Source organism: Sinocyclocheilus grahami, unplaced genomic scaffold (genome assembly GCF_001515645.1).
Source record: "Sinocyclocheilus grahami isolate Dianchi unplaced genomic scaffold, SAMN03320097.WGS_v1.1 scaffold139.1, whole genome shotgun sequence".
NCBI lineage: Eukaryota > Metazoa > Chordata > Actinopteri > Cypriniformes > Cyprinidae > Sinocyclocheilus > Sinocyclocheilus grahami.
The window spans coordinates 1,103,303-1,120,159 of NW_015505318.1; the positions used below are offsets into that span (position 1 = coordinate 1,103,303).

Genomic DNA, 16,857 nt, shown 5'->3' on the forward strand with positions numbered 1-16,857 from the left:
GTTATAATGGTAATTAAATAATGTTTACATATGTATAAAAGCCAACATAAAAATCTGTCATATAAATTGGTCTCTTCATTAGAAATTAGCCTACTGATTGCCACCATTGATGGACAATTTTTTAAATAATATTAAAAATATCTGTATGACATTATATTCTGCAGCTCTTCCCTGCTGTACCCAATATCTATACTTTTCAAATTATCATATCGATGTTAGAAATTCAAATATTGTGACAAAATTAATTTTGTAGGGTGCCACAAATTTGTTACAATTTCCAAAGGGTGCCACGACTAAAAAAAGGTTGGGAAACACTGCTATAGAAGAACAATTTTTGGTTCCCCAAGAACCTTTTAGTGAATAGTTCTTAAAATAACCTCTCTTTTTTTTTAAATATCCATGGAACCATTGAACAAATGATCTTTATAGTGGAAAAACTTTCTTTAGATTATTAAAATGTTCTTCACGTTAAGGAAAAATGGATCTTTAAAGAACTGTTTACCGAAAGGCTCTTTGGGGCACCAAAAATGGTTCTTCTGTGGTATCACTGTGAAAACCCACTTTTGGAATCTTTCATTTTAAAAATGCATGAATGGGTATTAAAGCTTCTTCATGGAACCATCAATGCCAATAAGGAACCTTTATTTTAAAAAGTGTATGGACAACTTATGTCTAAAAAGCATAATTTAAGCATAAGCCCTTCGATTTTTAAGATTTTAATATCATGAGAAATATCAGTAATTTCAATTTAGCATACTAATTTATTAAAAACAATCAAACAATACTCAAGGGTTGCTCAAGGACACAATACTTCCTGTATCACACAGGTTTGAACCTGAAGACTTTTCTTTTTTTGGTTTCCTGCCCAGATCTTTAATTACCAAGAGACATTATTGTCCACAATAGTGCACTTACTGAATGTTGAGCTCATGGCCCTTGACTGTCCCTCTCTCAGGTAATGAACACAGGGATTTTGAGATCACTTTCAGCTGTTGCTTTCTCTCCTGAAGTTCCTTGTTATGCAGGAAATCAGTGGAGGCAGAGAGAGGGAGTCCATCCCTGACCCGGACCACAAAGGCAAACAGGATCAGTGACATGCTCCTCGTGGGTCTCTATGAGAACACATCCTAAACACAAAACACAAAGAACATACTGATGTTTATTATGAAATAGCAATTACATCACTTGTTATAAAGCATGTCTGACAAAAAGGATGGAGAAAAGGGATGCTATTTTCAAAACTATAGCTGCAGCTGTGGATGCAGTCTAAACTAGAAGTAAACATAATGCAACATTAAAATGTTGTCAATGTTGTATTAGTAATAAACATTACTAATACAACATTTACTAAAACATTCATTATTAAAAACAAAGGTTGTATCTGTAAATATCGTTTAATTGATCTGGGCTCACGTGAACTAACAACGAACAGTTGTATTTTTTATTAACTAATGTTAACAATTATGGGCCCAGTTTCACAGACAGGGCTTTAGGACATTTAAGTAATTTTGATAAACGTGCCTTAGAAAAAAAAAACATTACTGGTGTGCATCTTGAGACAAAACAAAGGCACTGATATTATTTAAGATCAGTCAGTGCTAGTTTCTTTCATTTGAAACGGCTCAGGCTTACATTTTAGTCTAGGACTAGGCTTAAGCCTTGTCTGTGAAACTGGGGGATGAATTATTAAATAGTGTAGATTATTAAATACTGTAACCTAATAGACCTTATTAAGTGTTACCGCTTAATTTGACTTATTTTCTCTTCTACACTACTTAAAAGAAAACAAATGTCAGATATAGCATATTACAGTGCTATTCAGCATGTTTCATTGAAAATAAATCTGCAACTATCCACGACTGAAAACTATTTTAAACGCAGAGATGTTGCATTAATTTTAAAGAGTTCCAGGGCACACACACCATCACCCACCCGTATTCATTTCAGTTTTATTGGCATCTCTTCCATGCTGATCAGATAGGATTAACCTTTTGCTGTCTGTGTAACTGTAGACTTCAGGACTCAGTCCAGGGGGGTATTCCAAAAAGCAGGTTATGTGACATACCCGGGTATGCTTGAGGATAAGCGAGCGGATAACCTCTGGAGCAGGTTATGTTCCAGGGTTAGTTAGTTCACTTCAGTGCTATCAGCGCATGCATGATCTACTAACGAGCCTTCAGTGGGCGTGACAGATAGCACACAATATTATATATTAGTACAATACAGTTATGTATATTGCCTACTATATATATATATATATATATATAAAACTAGAGAAGGTTTGGTCATAAATTACAGTTAGTAATGCTTTGGGTCAATGCGGGGATCTTTTTTTCTCACCAACTGAGATTGAAATGAGAGACACATGCCTTCAGCTGACTGTTGTATCGAATATATACCAATCCCCAGGGCACACACACCATCACCCACCCGTATTCATTTCAGTTTTATTGGCATCTCTTCCATGCTGATCAGATAGGATTAACCTTTTGCTGTCTGTGTAACTGTAGACTTCAGGACTCAGTCCAGGGGGGTATTCCAAAAAGCAGGTTATGTGACATACCCGGGTATGCTTGAGGATAAGCGAGCGGATAACCTCTGGAGCAGGTTATGTTCTAGGGTTAGTTAGTTCACTTCAGTGCTATCAGCGCATGCATGATCTACTAACGAGCCTTCAGTGGGCGTGACAGATAGCACACAATATTATATATTAGTACAATACAGTTATGTATATTGCCTACTATATATATATATATATATATATATAAAACTATTGTATCTAATTAATATGGTTACTATATTTTATTGGCATATCAGTTATCTGTATAAATTATAAAACACTATTATGACAAGGTAATGTTTAATTTACTATATTATATATATTTATTAAATTTTATATTATCATCACACACATGGATCGGCATTTTTTATAATGTATTTCTATAATAAAAATACATATCTGATATGACTTAATATATAATTAGCATCAAACAAACAATATCATTTTTATTCTCAAGGATTAAAGAGTAAACGGAAAAAAAGAAAAATGATTGCACAACCATCGATTAGGTGGCGATATGCACTAAGCATGTAAATGACCATTGAACAAAAGAAGAAGAAAGAAACAGCATGGAGCGCTTTTTCTTAGCGTCCATTTCCATAACGACTCGTCGATTCGTCGCTCTGTTGAGAATGTCTTGAGTTTTAATCAGGAACATACTCTGTGTTGAATGAACTTACTCCTGGACGCATTTTTGGAACCACATACCTCGAGTAAGCAAGGTTTGGGGTTAATCAACCGAGAGTTCGGGGTTTAACAGATGATAAGTTAACCGTGCTTTCTGGAATACACCCCAGTAGTTCAATTCAGAATACAGTACTTTACAGTATTAGTATCTACATTTTTAACAGCTTAGTCTGTGAAATCTTGTTTTTTGGTTTGGTTTATGGCTGGTACATACTAGGTCTGTTACATACAAGTAATTATAAACTGTGTGTTTCTTTGGTTTACTTGCAGGTGAGAAAAGCAGTGGCAAAACTACAGGGAAAAAATTATGCTATAAAGGCTCAACTTTCCATCGAGTGGTAAAGAACTTCATGATCCAGGGGGGTGATTTCACTGAGGGTATGTGCAGTTGTACTCATTGATTTGGATATGTGGAGATAGAAATATCTGTGGTGCCTTAGCCTAAGTGTTTATGCCTTTACTTGTTATATTCTATTGCCTGTTCTTGTGAGTGAATGTGATTTTGTTTGCTCAGGCAATGGAAGAGGAGGAGAATCTATATATGGTGGTTTCTTTGAAGGTAAGCCATTTTTAGATACGTTTTGTTCTAATTTGAGTGTTTAAACAACTTTTGCATGACTTTTGAATGGGCATCTCAGTTCTGTGCATGAATTACCAGTCATTGTTTTTATCTCACTGTAGCTGTGAATCTTGACTCTTGTTTTATTCCTGTGATCTTATAATGATCTTCTATTTGAGTCAGCATGGAGAATAAGGGCTATTTATTTATTTAAAGGTCCAGTCTTCTTGCCTAAAATTTTCAACATATTCTTTTATTTATAGAGATTGTGGTCTTTTGCAAAATGAGAAGGTAAGAGATGTACACAGTGCAGTAACACAATGTAGACTAAACTAGGGCTGTGCAATTAATCGCAGATGAATCGCATTCGATTATGAATGCGATATTGCCTAGCTTGTCAGTGAACTACGGCTCTGTGTAGTAAATGCCGCTCAATCTGAAAGCAGGTGATGGCAATTTACTACCAATCATGGAATCGCCTTTACTGACAAGATGCGCATGACAATCGCATGCGATTAATTGCACAGCCCTAGACTAAACATTCTCCAATCCCTTATGTGAACCATGCCAAAAACGTCCACGCTGCACAGAGTGCTCATGGATATATGGACCATGAAATTGATTTGGTTAACTGACTTCTCTTTTTTTCTTTTCTTTGATGTTTTATTTTGTTTCTTTCTTAATTTTCCAGGATGGGTTGACATAAAATACAATACTCTTGAACATAATCCAACCTTTAAAAGGACAAGTATAATGATTTATTTTGCTTTCTTCCAGTTGGACGAATTGTCTTTCAACTGTTCTCCGATATTTGTCCCAAGACAAGCAAAAATTTTCTTTGCCTGTGCACTGGTACGTATACTTGACATGAGGTGTTTTATCATGCTAGACTTTGACTTTAAACCTGTAAAAAACTGCTTTGACCAATATTCTCTTAGGTAATTATATTATTTCACAAACATACTCAAATTTTTTACAGAGTCAACCTTGAACCCATTTTAGAGGTTTTATCTCAAATAAACTATAAAAACCTAATATAGGTTTTTAAATGGCTGTTTCAACATGTTAATCACATTGATAATAGCCAAGGAAGCTGGCATAACACCAACCAACTAACTAACCTTAATATAATATCCATTCATATCCTCTTGTACAAGCATAAGCTTATAGGGCAATAGCACAAAAATAAACCTGGAGGTGACTAAATTCTGGCTGTGTAACGAAAAGTGCAGGTGTTTTGCTGACAGCACTGAAGAATGAACCAAAGCTGTATTTACAGCCTGTTCCTAGAAGACAAAAGCTGCATTGGTCTGCATTGAGAAGGTTTGGTCATAAATTACAGTTAGTAATGCTTTGGGTCAATGCGGGGATCTTTTTTTCTCACCAACTGAGATTGAAATGAGAGACACATGCCTTCAGCTGACTGTTGTATCGAATATATACCAATCCCCAGGGCACACACACCATCACCCACCCGTATTCATTTCAGTTTTATTGGCATCTCTTCCATGCTGATCAGATAGGATTAACCTTTTGCTGTCTGTGTAACTGTAGACTTCAGGACTCAGTCCAGGGGGGTATTCCAAAAAGCAGGTTATGTGACATACCCGGGTATGCTTGAGGATAAGCGAGCGGATAACCTCTGGAGCAGGTTATGTTCTAGGGTTAGTTAGTTCACTTCAGTGCTATCAGCGCATGCATGATCTACTAACGAGCCTTCAGTGGGCGTGACAGATAGCACACAATATTATATATTAGTACAATACAGTTATGTATATTGCCTTATATATATATATATATATATATATAAAACTATTGTATCTAATTAATATGGTTACTATATTTTATTGGCATATCAGTTATCTGTATAAATTATAAAACACTATTATGACAAGGTAATGTTTAATTTACTATATTATATATATTTATTAAATTTTATATTATCATCACACACATGGATCGGCATTTTTTATAATGTATTTCTATAATAAAAATACATATCTGATATGACTTAATATATAATTAGCATCAAACAAACAATATCATTTTTATTCTCAAGGATTAAAGAGTAAACGGAAAAAAAGAAAAATGATTGCACAACCATCGATTAGGTGGCGATATGCACTAAGCATGTAAATGACCATTGAACAAAAGAAGAAGAAAGAAACAGCATGGAGCGCTTTTTCTTAGCGTCCATTTCCATAACGACTCGTCGATTCGTCGCTCTGTTGAGAATGTCTTGAGTTTTAATCAGGAACATACTCTGTGTTGAATGAACTTACTCCTGGACGCATTTTTGGAACCACATACCTCGAGTAAGCAAGGTTTGGGGTTAATCAACCGAGAGTTCGGGGTTTAACAGATGATAAGTTAACCGTGCTTTCTGGAATACACCCCAGTAGTTCAATTCAGAATACAGTACTTTACAGTATTAGTATCTACATTTTTAACAGCTTAGTCTGTGAAATCTTGTTTTTTGGTTTGGTTTATGGCTGGTACATACTAGGTCTGTTACATACAAGTAATTATAAACTGTGTGTTTCTTTGGTTTACTTGCAGGTGAGAAAAGCAGTGGCAAAACTACAGGGAAAAAATTATGCTATAAAGGCTCAACTTTCCATCGAGTGGTAAAGAACTTCATGATCCAGGGGGGTGATTTCACTGAGGGTATGTGCAGTTGTACTCATTGATTTGGATATGTGGAGATAGAAATATCTGTGGTGCCTTAGCCTAAGTGTTTATGCCTTTACTTGTTATATTCTATTGCCTGTTCTTGTGAGTGAATGTGATTTTGTTTGCTCAGGCAATGGAAGAGGAGGAGAATCTATATATGGTGGTTTCTTTGAAGGTAAGCCATTTTTAGATACGTTTTGTTCTAATTTGAGTGTTTAAACAACTTTTGCATGACTTTTGAATGGGCATCTCAGTTCTGTGCATGAATTACCAGTCATTGTTTTTATCTCACTGTAGCTGTGAATCTTGACTCTTGTTTTATTCCTGTGATCTTATAATGATCTTCTATTTGAGTCAGCATGGAGAATAAGGGCTATTTATTTATTTAAAGGTCCAGTCTTCTTGCCTAAAATTTTCAACATATTCTTTTATTTATAGAGATTGTGGTCTTTTGCAAAATGAGAAGGTAAGAGATGTACACAGTGCAGTAACACAATGTAGACTAAACTAGGGCTGTGCAATTAATCGCAGATGAATCGCATTCGATTATGAATGCGATATTGCCTAGCTTGTCAGTGAACTACGGCTCTGTGTAGTAAATGCCGCTCAATCTGAAAGCAGGTGATGGCAATTTACTACCAATCATGGAATCGCCTTTACTGACAAGATGCGCATGACAATCGCATGCGATTAATTGCACAGCCCTAGACTAAACATTCTCCAATCCCTTATGTGAACCATGCCAAAAACGTCCACGCTGCACAGAGTGCTCATGGATATATGGACCATGAAATTGATTTGGTTAACTGACTTCTCTTTTTTTCTTTTCTTTGATGTTTTATTTTGTTTCTTTCTTAATTTTCCAGGATGGGTTGACATAAAATACAATACTCTTGAACATAATCCAACCTTTAAAAGGGTTTAGTTTAACCAGAAAGGTCATTTATTAATCTCTCATGTTGTTCCAAACCCTACATGCCTTAGTTTCTTTAGTAGAAGAAAAAAGAAAATGTAAATAATGTGCAGGTCAATCTTTTACAAGCAATTGCAATTAACTTTTACAATACTACTTTTTAAAACTTTTATGGATCTTTTTCATCTTTTTTGAAGCATCAAAACCGCATGGAAAAGAGCTATATTTGATGACCAATTTTTCCTTTTGTGTTCCACAGAAAAAAGTAAATCAACTGGATTGAAATGACATGAGAATGAGAAATTAATGACAGAATTTTCAGTTTTGGGTGAACTATTCCTTTTTCGAAATAATTCGGCCCAACTTGATCAAAGATTTTGATGTGAACAGTAGTTGTTTTAATAGAAAATCACTCGCTTTTACACTAAAGAGCACGAGAAACACTCAAGAGTTCAGAAGCAGCATAGAAGCATCACTGATATCAGGTGTTCATGAACATCTCTTTGCCTGCTCCTGTCCTTCTCCATAACACAACTTTTTGAAGCAGTCGACAAGCACTCAGTGTCCTTTTTTTTCGTATTTCTCTTCAACAGATGAGAACTTTACTCTCAAACATGATAGAGCCTTCCTCTTGTCGATGGCCAACCGTGGCAAAGACACAAATGGGTCCCAGTTCTTTATGTAAGTGCTATTTACTCTGGTATAAGACACAGAGAGGGTGTATGTGTATGTAGAAACAACCATTCATCACCAGATCTTCTGCTTACCATTTAATATGACTTACTGGTCACTATTAAATGGCACATGCAATACGTATAAATTATATATTCCCCCAGCGTTCAGATCAGTTCTACAGAACTATTTTGCTTCATTCATAGCCTTTATAATAAAATGCGCTTGAAAGCCTGTATCTGTTTTAAGAGATTGGCCAATACCACAAAGAGCATTGACCCAACTTATCTTAACTTTGAAGTGTTGTACTTGCTTAAATACTTACTCATACTTATGTCACTCACAATTTGTTGACACAGCAATACAATTTTTAAAGACCACTAGTGATTTTCAATAGTAAAGCAAGATGGTGAAGATGGAACATTTTATTTGTTCTGTCTACTTCTTTATTTAGTAAAACAATCATCTTCCCACTTTGCTGTTCACACTCTCTCTAATCTCCTCAATCTCTTTACCACATATATTTTTGTTTTGGAGACTCTACATAGTCTACATGTTCATGTGGGATGCTGGTGCATTTTCATCTCCCTTTTCCCTTGTCAATGTGCATTTAGAAATATTTTATAATCAGAAAGCAGTCCTTTTTTGCCTACAAATGTATTACAATTTTTCTCTTGCCGTTTTTGTGTAAAATTTGCAGAAACTCTAGCATCCTGCTCTACCAAGGTAAAGTGTCTCTCCAAGGCTGTGCTTCTCTCTCCTGACTGTGTATTTCTGGTTGCTTGTAGCTAGTACTGGCTTCTTATTTATCATTAAATAATTTTCACCTCATAAAAATCTGTTCTCCCAGCACAGAGAACCTTGAAGTCTTTATTGATGTATTTCAAGTTTAGAATCACAGGATGTATTTTCCTGCTATGGAAACACTGATTTCTAATTGAAGTTGTCCCTATAATATTTTATGGTTTTGTCAGAATAATGTTGGCAGATGTTGGACCTGTTCCTGTTCATCATTAGAATTTATTCATCCAGCCAATGTTATTGTGCAAGCACTGCTGGTTTTAAATTCCTCAGTGTTTGAATTGATGCATACAAATTTCTTCTTGATGACAGACTGAATGCTTTTTTGACTAAATGTATTTCCTTTTATCCCCCCTCACCACATGTCCCTGTTGGATGACCTGGACTCGTTTACCTGACAACAGAACTACTAAGACAGCGCCTCATCTAGATGGGTAATGATCAAGTGGCTTTGTTTAACCATTTATGTATGTTGTATATCTGTTCAAGCAATACTGTAGGAGCAAATAATTAAAAAATAAACTGTTCATTCATCATTTATTTATTATAAGATAATTTGGATGCAAGCTTTTTCCCTAAATCCCACAATTTCTTGTAACTGTAAGGATTGTTGGTCTAATTTAGAGTGCATGTGGTCTTCGGGCTGGTCATCTCTGGCTTCGAGGTCATAAAGAAAATTGAAGGGCTGAAGACCGACTCAGCCAGCAGACCCTATGCTGACGTCAGAGTGATTGACTGTGGACAGCTGATTACAAAGTCTGCTAACGATGGTAAGCTTGTTCTTGAGTGTGAAATATAAACTAGAAATTTTGTCTGCACTCTTTCCGCCTGTCACTATGCTGTTTGAACTTGTCTTTACCTAATGGAGAATATTTTTTAATCTCCACATCAACTACATTATGGAGTGAAATATGGTGTTTAAAAATGGAACTGTGAAAGATCATAAAACAAAATGACAGGTGCTTTGAAATACAGCAGACACCAATTTTAATACACACACTTACACTGTGTCCTAACCAGGCATGACGCTACAAAGCATCAAGTAACAGTCACAGGTGGTTAGAGTTTTTGCCCTAACCACCCACAGCAAATGATGTGCAACAAGACATTTTGCCAGTCACTTGAATTGTATTTTGATCATGTCATTCTGGGTAGTGCTGCCCAAAGTGAAATCTCACTGGTTCAAAATCCTAATTCTTACAGATGTATCTTATATATAACATTTGTTACGTTGTATTTTTCACTTTTTACTTGTAATGTGCTTGGTTTGGACATAGTATGTGTGTTCCAATTTGCATACTTGTGTACAATTATCTGATGGTTTTTAGTATAAATAGTGTGATTAGTGTGTTCTCATTCCAAAAAGAAAAAACCTGGATGATGCTCTTAATTAACAGGAAAAAATGTTAATTAAGTGTGGAAAGTTGGACACTTAACTGTCGCATCTTTAATTAGTTACTGGAAGGGCAAGGGCTATTAGACTGATGTTGGATGACAGAGCAAGCTTATATAATTCATACACTAGACAGTTAAATGCATAGTTCATAGAATAAGTGCATAGTGTATAGTGCATCATTTGGGACACAGCTAGTGTTGTTCATTATAAGTTTATGTTTTATTTAGTGCCATGCACACAAAGCTCCAGTTCAAAATAAATTCACGTGCACTTCGCATTGATAATGTAGTCAGAAATTCCATTCTGTGGTGATGTTCAGTACATTTTCAGACGTTTTGAAGTTTGTTTTATCTCTGTAGTTCTTCAAGGCAAAAGGAGGAAAGCCTTCCATTCTGAGGATGACTCTCCGAGTTCTTTGGAGTCTTCATCTCAGTATTCCTTCTCTGATGGAGAGTCTGACAAAAATTATGCATCTCGAAAGAGGAAAAGAAACTCGAAGAGTAAGCACTCAAAGAGAAAAAGAAGAGAGACAAAGAAGGACAGAGAGACAGTTAAAACAGCAGGACATGAAAGGTAAATGATTGTAACCAGTGCCTTTTCCTCTTATGCAATTTTATTTGTAATCCAGCCAATGATCTAAAGCAATAACACATTTGGTATTAGCCTGCACTGACACTTTTCAGCTATATCACAGTCACAGTAAAAATAGTATATTGATAACCTTTTCAAATCCAAAGGTGTCACCAAGGAATAATTTAGAAATCTGAGCTGATTATGAATTAGTTTTGTTCATGCTTTTTTATGGTTGGCCTTTGTTTTTAGTTGTATAATAAAAATATACTGCCTACTCTTTTCCCCATTCATAGTCATGCTGAGGGAGAGATGGCAGAGGAAGATGATGGTGAGGCTGAGCAGAATGTAAAAAGGGAGAAGCCTGTGGTTCGACCAGAAGAGATCCCACCTGTGCCAGAGAACCGCTTCCTGCTTCGCAGAGACATGCCTACCCAGGAGGAGATAGTAAAAACGTTTGTGTCTTTTGTATAATTCAACAGATGTTCCTCTTTTCACTTAAACATCACAAGAGTCTTTCCTATGCATTCCCAGTTATTAGATAACTGACATTTTCTAAAAATTCAAAATTTAAAGTGTTACTATAGAACCAAAAGCGATTCATGTTTTAGTAACATTTGTCCTTGCTTAACAATTAATCCTTGAAATCCATGGCTCAGCTTTGATGTATATTGTATTTATATTAAACCAAAGAGGTAAAGTCTTAAAACTGATACTTTCCCCCCCAATAGGGCCATGCAGGACACAGTCGTGGCACCAAATGACACAAAACCAACTGTCACAAAATCTGGACGCAAGATCAAAGGCCGCGGTACTATGGTATGACAACCGTGAATTATATTTCTACCACCTACAGAAAAAAACCAAGCCACAGAGTGACATTAAATAAAGTACTGCAGACAAAATGCATTTTTACAAACCCAAATCTATATCAGCTGCTTTAATAATTATCATAATTATTTAATTCTAATGATTTGATGTTGACTTGTTAGAAAGTGCTTGATGGAATGATAGTTTGATTGGTTTGCCATGCATGAAGGGTTGTCGTTTTTTATTCCCTCTGCAGAGGTACCATACACCCCCCCGGTCAAAGTCCCGATCGGAGTCTGAAGGGGAACGGGGGAGCAGTGAGACTCCTCCACACTGGAAAGAGGAAATGCAGAGGACCAAGGCTTACCAGCCCCCCAGTGTGGAGAGATGGAGTAAAGGAGAAAGGTTTGCTCTTACACCATTTGAAAACGGTGCAATGATCAGTGTGATATTCAAAATGATTGTACGTGCCAAGTTTATATTAAAAGGTTTATATTAAAGTACATTTTGTTTATATTAAGTTTTTCATTTGCTTTCAGAAATATGTTTAAAGTTGTGAAAAACATAGTTGGAACATAGATTTTGTATTTTAAATATTGTTCAAACAGATGGGATGACAGAAGTGACACCCCAAGGTCTAGGTCAAGATCAGAAGAGCGTTCCTTAAGTGAGGCTTCTGTACATTCCAGCCATCATCGATCTAAAAAAGAAAAAAAGAAAACCAAACGCAAGAAGAAAACTAAGAAACGAAAGCACTCAAAGAAACATAAAAAGAACAAGACCAAAGAGACCTCCCAGTCTGAGAATGAGATGCCTGGGTCCTCAGGCAAGAGGTCGAAACACACAAGCTGTGCAGAGAGGAGACATTCTCGATCACGCTCTCAGTCTTACTCTCGCTCATCGTCGTGCCACTCCCACAGATCGTATAGAATAGGATCAGAAAGGAGACGTTACTTATCAAGCTCTTCTAGAGATTCACGATCTTATTCAAGGTCCAGGAGCAGATCTTATTCCAGAAGTCGGTCAAGGTCTGATAAGCAGGTTCGGTTATCCATGAGATCAAGTCATAGTCGATCAGGACGGTCTGTTACACATTCTAGGTCACGTTCTCGATCCAGATACAGGACAAGGTCAAGAACCAGATCAAACTCTAGGTATAGTTCAGAAACCCCACCACGTTCCAGGAAAAGAAATGAGTTGAGATCCCCTCGAAAGTCAAAGCCTACAGAGGGCGGTATTTCCAAATTGGACAAGCCTGTCCCTAAATCAGTTCAAGGTGAAGAATCTAAAGCCCAACCAGCAGCATCTTCAGAGAGTGTCTCTGTGTTGCCTATGAGTGACAGTCCACCTCCTTCTCGTTGGAAACCAGGCCAAAAACCATGGAAACCCTCTTATGTCCGCATTCAAGAAATCAATGTAAAATCAGCCCCAGCTTCAAATGCACTAATCAGCCCATCATCAAATGTACCTCTGGAGGCAATGTCCTCTCTAAAGCCAGACACGGCTGTTAGTCAAAAGAACCCCAGCAGCACTAACAATAATGTTCCTGATAGGCTTCTGCAAAGCAGTTTGTCCAGGAGCAATTCACCTACTCGATCACGTAGTAGCAGCAAATCAAAGAGTCAGTACGGCAGCAAATCTTCCTCTTGCAGTAGGTCAGAGTCGTATAATTCATACAAAGGAAGAACCACTGAAAAAAAGAGAAAACATTGTAGATCTCACAGAAATAGCCAAAAGAGGGACACGCATGGAAATCATGGTAGTGCCCATAAAGATTCATCTCCCTCCTCAGAGAACACATCAGATAATCCATACAGTGCTATCCACGGACACAATGATTCCTTGGTACAGAGAAACACACTGAAAGGCACAAATCCCAATCAAAGGAAAGGACCATTAGTGGACAACAATAATGCATCTGGATGGGAAAGTGAAGGAGAGAACTCAAGTAAGACTAATACTGCTCTGGAACATAACCAACTCCCTATTAGTGATGAGGGACTTACTGAAATGAAAAAGAGACAGATTTTGTCTCGTTGCTGGGAGACTGAGAGTGACTCTGAAATGCCAGACAAAAAGGTAGTTAGTGATGCCAAACATGTGTCTGAAAAAGAGGAGGGAGAGGCTAGTTCAGAATCAGAGTATGAACACCCTTTATGGACCTCTAGCAAGTCAAATCAAGGTGCAGAAATGTCTAAAGAATTAAAAGGTAATGAGGAGCTGTCTGCAGACACAAAAACTTCAAAGCACAAGCACAAGAAAGCCAAGCGGAAGCACAAGCACAAAAGGAGGAACACTTCCAGGTCAGGATCTCGCAGATCCAAGGCCAAGAAATCCAAGAAGCACCAAAAGCCGAAAGAGACATTTCACTGGCAGCCTCCACTGGAGTTTGGTGATGAAGGTGAGGAGGATGATTCAGTCACTCAAGCAAAACAATTTCACATAGCAAATCCTGATGCTGTCAGTGATGGAGCAAAAAGGCGTATAAAAGCTGGAAAGATCAAGCACCAAGTCTCAGAAAATAAGGATGATTATCAAGGGAATGTCGTATCATCACAAGATATGTTTTCAGGAGAGTCTTCTAAAGATATTGATGAGAATAGGAAGGTGACTGAAAGCCAAAAATCGAAGCCAAATAGCAATATTGAAAGAAGTCCAGCTCAAAGCCATCTAGAGATCCATACCAATCTTTCAGACACTAGTAACAAACCAAGAGACCCAAATAAAGTTGATGTATGTCCTCCAGAAGCCATCCCAGAAGCTAAGCAACCAGGTGCCAAAGTGATTGGATTTTCCCCTCTAAAAAGTATTCGAAATAATGGTAGTGCGCTTGTTCCACCTCAAATAGAAAGAGGAAACTCTGTAACAATTGGATCTGTTTTACCTCAAGGCAGTCAGCCAGAGGAATATGTACCTGGTGACACTTCTCTCTCAGCAGTTGAAAATAAATGGAAACCTTTGACAGGCATGACTGTTGTGCATGCCATTACTACAAAACCTTTAATTATGAAAATAAATAAAATGCAAGATCATCTGGAGGGAAAGGCCCAGGGTCTCAAGATTGAGATCAAGAGCAAGAGTAGAGTCCGTCCAGGATCCTTATTTGATGAGGTACGAAAGACAGCTCGGTTAAATCAGAGACCCAGAAATCAAGACAGCTCAAGTGAAGAAGACTCTATTCCAGCAACAGGAGAAAGGGCTGGATCCCACTCTCAGAACAAGTCAAGGTCTGTGTCCAGTCACAGGTCCCACCGCAGAAGTAGGTCTCATTCATATAGCCACTCCAGGAGCAGGTCCAGAAGCTACACCTACTCTTCCAGGTTGGTTACAACAGACAATGTTTTATGACTTTGTATGTCCAATCGTCCATGTCAAGTCAATTTTGCATGTTTTAATTGTTCACACAGGAGCTACAGTAGAAGTAGAAGCAGGAGTAGATACAGCAGAGGACACTCTCGTTCTCGAAGTAGCACCTTCCGAAGTTCCCGTAGGTAAGTACTGAAAGATATTTATCTTTGATATATGTCTAATGGGGATTAAAATGTTTTGAAGATACCGTGGTGATCTTGTTTTAGCCGTACAGACAGTACAAGTCATTCTAGAAGTCGCCACAGAGGTCGCCACAGATCAAGGTAAGCATGGAGCCAAAATGATTAATGCATTTTGATTGCAACCAACCTAGTGTCGCTTAATTATGTCTTTTGTTCATGGAAATACAGGTCTGACTCTTCTGATAGTTATTCTAGCCGCAGTCGTAGCAGGAGAAGAGGGCATCGGAGAAGTGAGAGCTCTGACCGCAGGTCCAGGTACATCATAAATAAATCCATGTATTATTAAAACTGTCTTGTTTGAATTTGATAATGTGCCTCACTGAAGCTAATTCTCTGATGTGTGTCTTCACGTTCAGGTCATATCGCTCTTACAGTCGCAGTTCCTCTAGGAGGCGAAGTCATAGCCGAAGCAGTCGATACAGCTGAGCTGAATTGATGTAGCATTAAGCCTCCTTATCCTCCTTCAAATGGTTTTCTGAACGAATGGCTCAGTTTAAGTTTGAAGTATGTACTTTGATGTACACTGTATCATCATTTAATGTGTAATTCACATACATTCTGCTGTACCCAGAAATCAAGACAGCTCAAGTGAAGAAGACTCTATTCCAGCAACAGGAGAAAGGGCTGGATCCCACTCTCAGAACAAGTCAAGGTCTGTGTCCAGTCACAGGTCCCACCGCAGAAGTAGGTCTCATTCATATAGCCACTCCAGGAGCAGGTCCAGAAGCTACACCTACTCTTCCAGGTTGGTTACAACAGACAATGTTTTATGACTTTGTATGTCCAATCGTCCATGTCAAGTCAATTTTGCATGTTTTAATTGTTCACACAGGAGCTACAGTAGAAGTAGAAGCAGGAGTAGATACAGCAGAGGACACTCTCGTTCTCGAAGTAGCACCTTCCGAAGTTCCCGTAGGTAAGTACTGAAAGATATTTATCTTTGATATATGTCTAATGGGGATTAAAATGTTTTGAAGATACCGTGGTGATCTTGTTTTAGCCGTACAGACAGTACAAGTCATTCTAGAAGTCGCCACAGAGGTCGCCACAGATCAAGGTAAGCATGGAGCCAAAATGATTAATGCATTTTGATTGCAACCAACCTAGTGTCGCTTAATTATGTCTTTTGTTCATGGAAATACAGGTCTGACTCTTCTGATAGTTATTCTAGCCGCAGTCGTAGCAGGAGAAGAGGGCATCGGAGAAGTGAGAGCTCTGACCGCAGGTCCAGGTACATCATAAATAAATCCATGTATTATTAAAACTGTCTTGTTTGAATTTGATAATGTGCCTCACTGAAGCTAATTCTCTGATGTGTGTCTTCACGTTCAGGTCATATCGCTCTTACAGTCGCAGTTCCTCTAGGAGGCGAAGTCATAGCCGAAGCAGTCGATACAGCTGAGCTGAATTGATGTAGCATTAACCCTCCCTATCCTCCTTCAAATGGTTTTCTGAACGAATGTATGTACTTTGATGTACACTGTATAATCATTTAATGTGTAATTCACATACATTCTGCTGTATTTTTCCAAATGAGTCTATGTATGAATGTACATTTGAAACAAAATTAGTCACTGCTTTATTCTGGCACACTTTTTTAGTATTCCTAAGAAATGGAGCATAGAAACCCTCCAACTGTAAAGCCTATGTTATATATCAACAGCC

At 37.6% G+C, this 16,857-nt stretch overlaps 2 protein-coding genes and 1 long non-coding RNA gene across 4 annotated transcripts in view; 2 read left to right on the forward strand and 1 right to left on the reverse strand.

The window, feature by feature from the left end:
• Positions 1 to 1,121, reverse strand: part of LOC107591282 (vesicle-trafficking protein SEC22c-like) — an 8,425-nt gene extending 7,304 nt beyond the window's left edge. For both annotated transcript variants that reach the window (XM_016280396.1, XM_016280395.1), the window contains exon 1: positions 916 to 1,121. In XM_016280396.1, coding sequence (XP_016135882.1) covers positions 916 to 1,097 — 182 coding nt within the window. In that variant the 5' untranslated portion in view covers positions 1,098 to 1,121. The remainder of the gene's footprint in view (positions 1 to 915) is intronic.
• Positions 1,122 to 3,583: 2,462 nt separating this feature from the next.
• Positions 3,584 to 4,202, forward strand: LOC107591248 (uncharacterized). Its single transcript, XR_001609863.1, has 3 exons — positions 3,584 to 3,625; positions 3,762 to 3,806; positions 4,070 to 4,202. It is a non-coding gene; the product is annotated as an uncharacterized lncRNA (long non-coding RNA).
• Positions 4,203 to 4,498: 296 nt separating this feature from the next.
• Positions 4,499 to 15,747, forward strand: LOC107591270 (NK-tumor recognition protein). Its single transcript, XM_016280385.1, has 16 exons — positions 4,499 to 4,502; positions 4,584 to 4,658; positions 6,366 to 6,473; positions 6,610 to 6,654; positions 7,986 to 8,073; positions 9,270 to 9,299; positions 9,490 to 9,635; positions 10,621 to 10,834; positions 11,128 to 11,286; positions 11,563 to 11,650; positions 11,898 to 12,046; positions 12,250 to 14,961; positions 15,049 to 15,132; positions 15,217 to 15,273; positions 15,361 to 15,447; positions 15,549 to 15,747. Exons 1-16 carry the CDS (start codon positions 4,499 to 4,501, stop codon positions 15,616 to 15,618), a joined length of 4,116 nt encoding a protein of 1,371 aa, XP_016135871.1. The 3' UTR covers positions 15,619 to 15,747.
• The last annotated feature ends 1,110 nt before the right edge of the window (positions 15,748 to 16,857 follow it).

Coding starts and splice junctions, on each gene's coding strand:
- LOC107591270 (XM_016280385.1), top strand. Junction 6,655..7,985: donor ATATGGTGGTTTCTTTGAAG/GTAAGCCATTTT, acceptor TCTCTTCAACAG/ATGAGAACTTTACTCTCAAA. Junction 15,274..15,360: donor AGAGGTCGCCACAGATCAAG/GTAAGCATGGAG, acceptor ATGGAAATACAG/GTCTGACTCTTCTGATAGTT.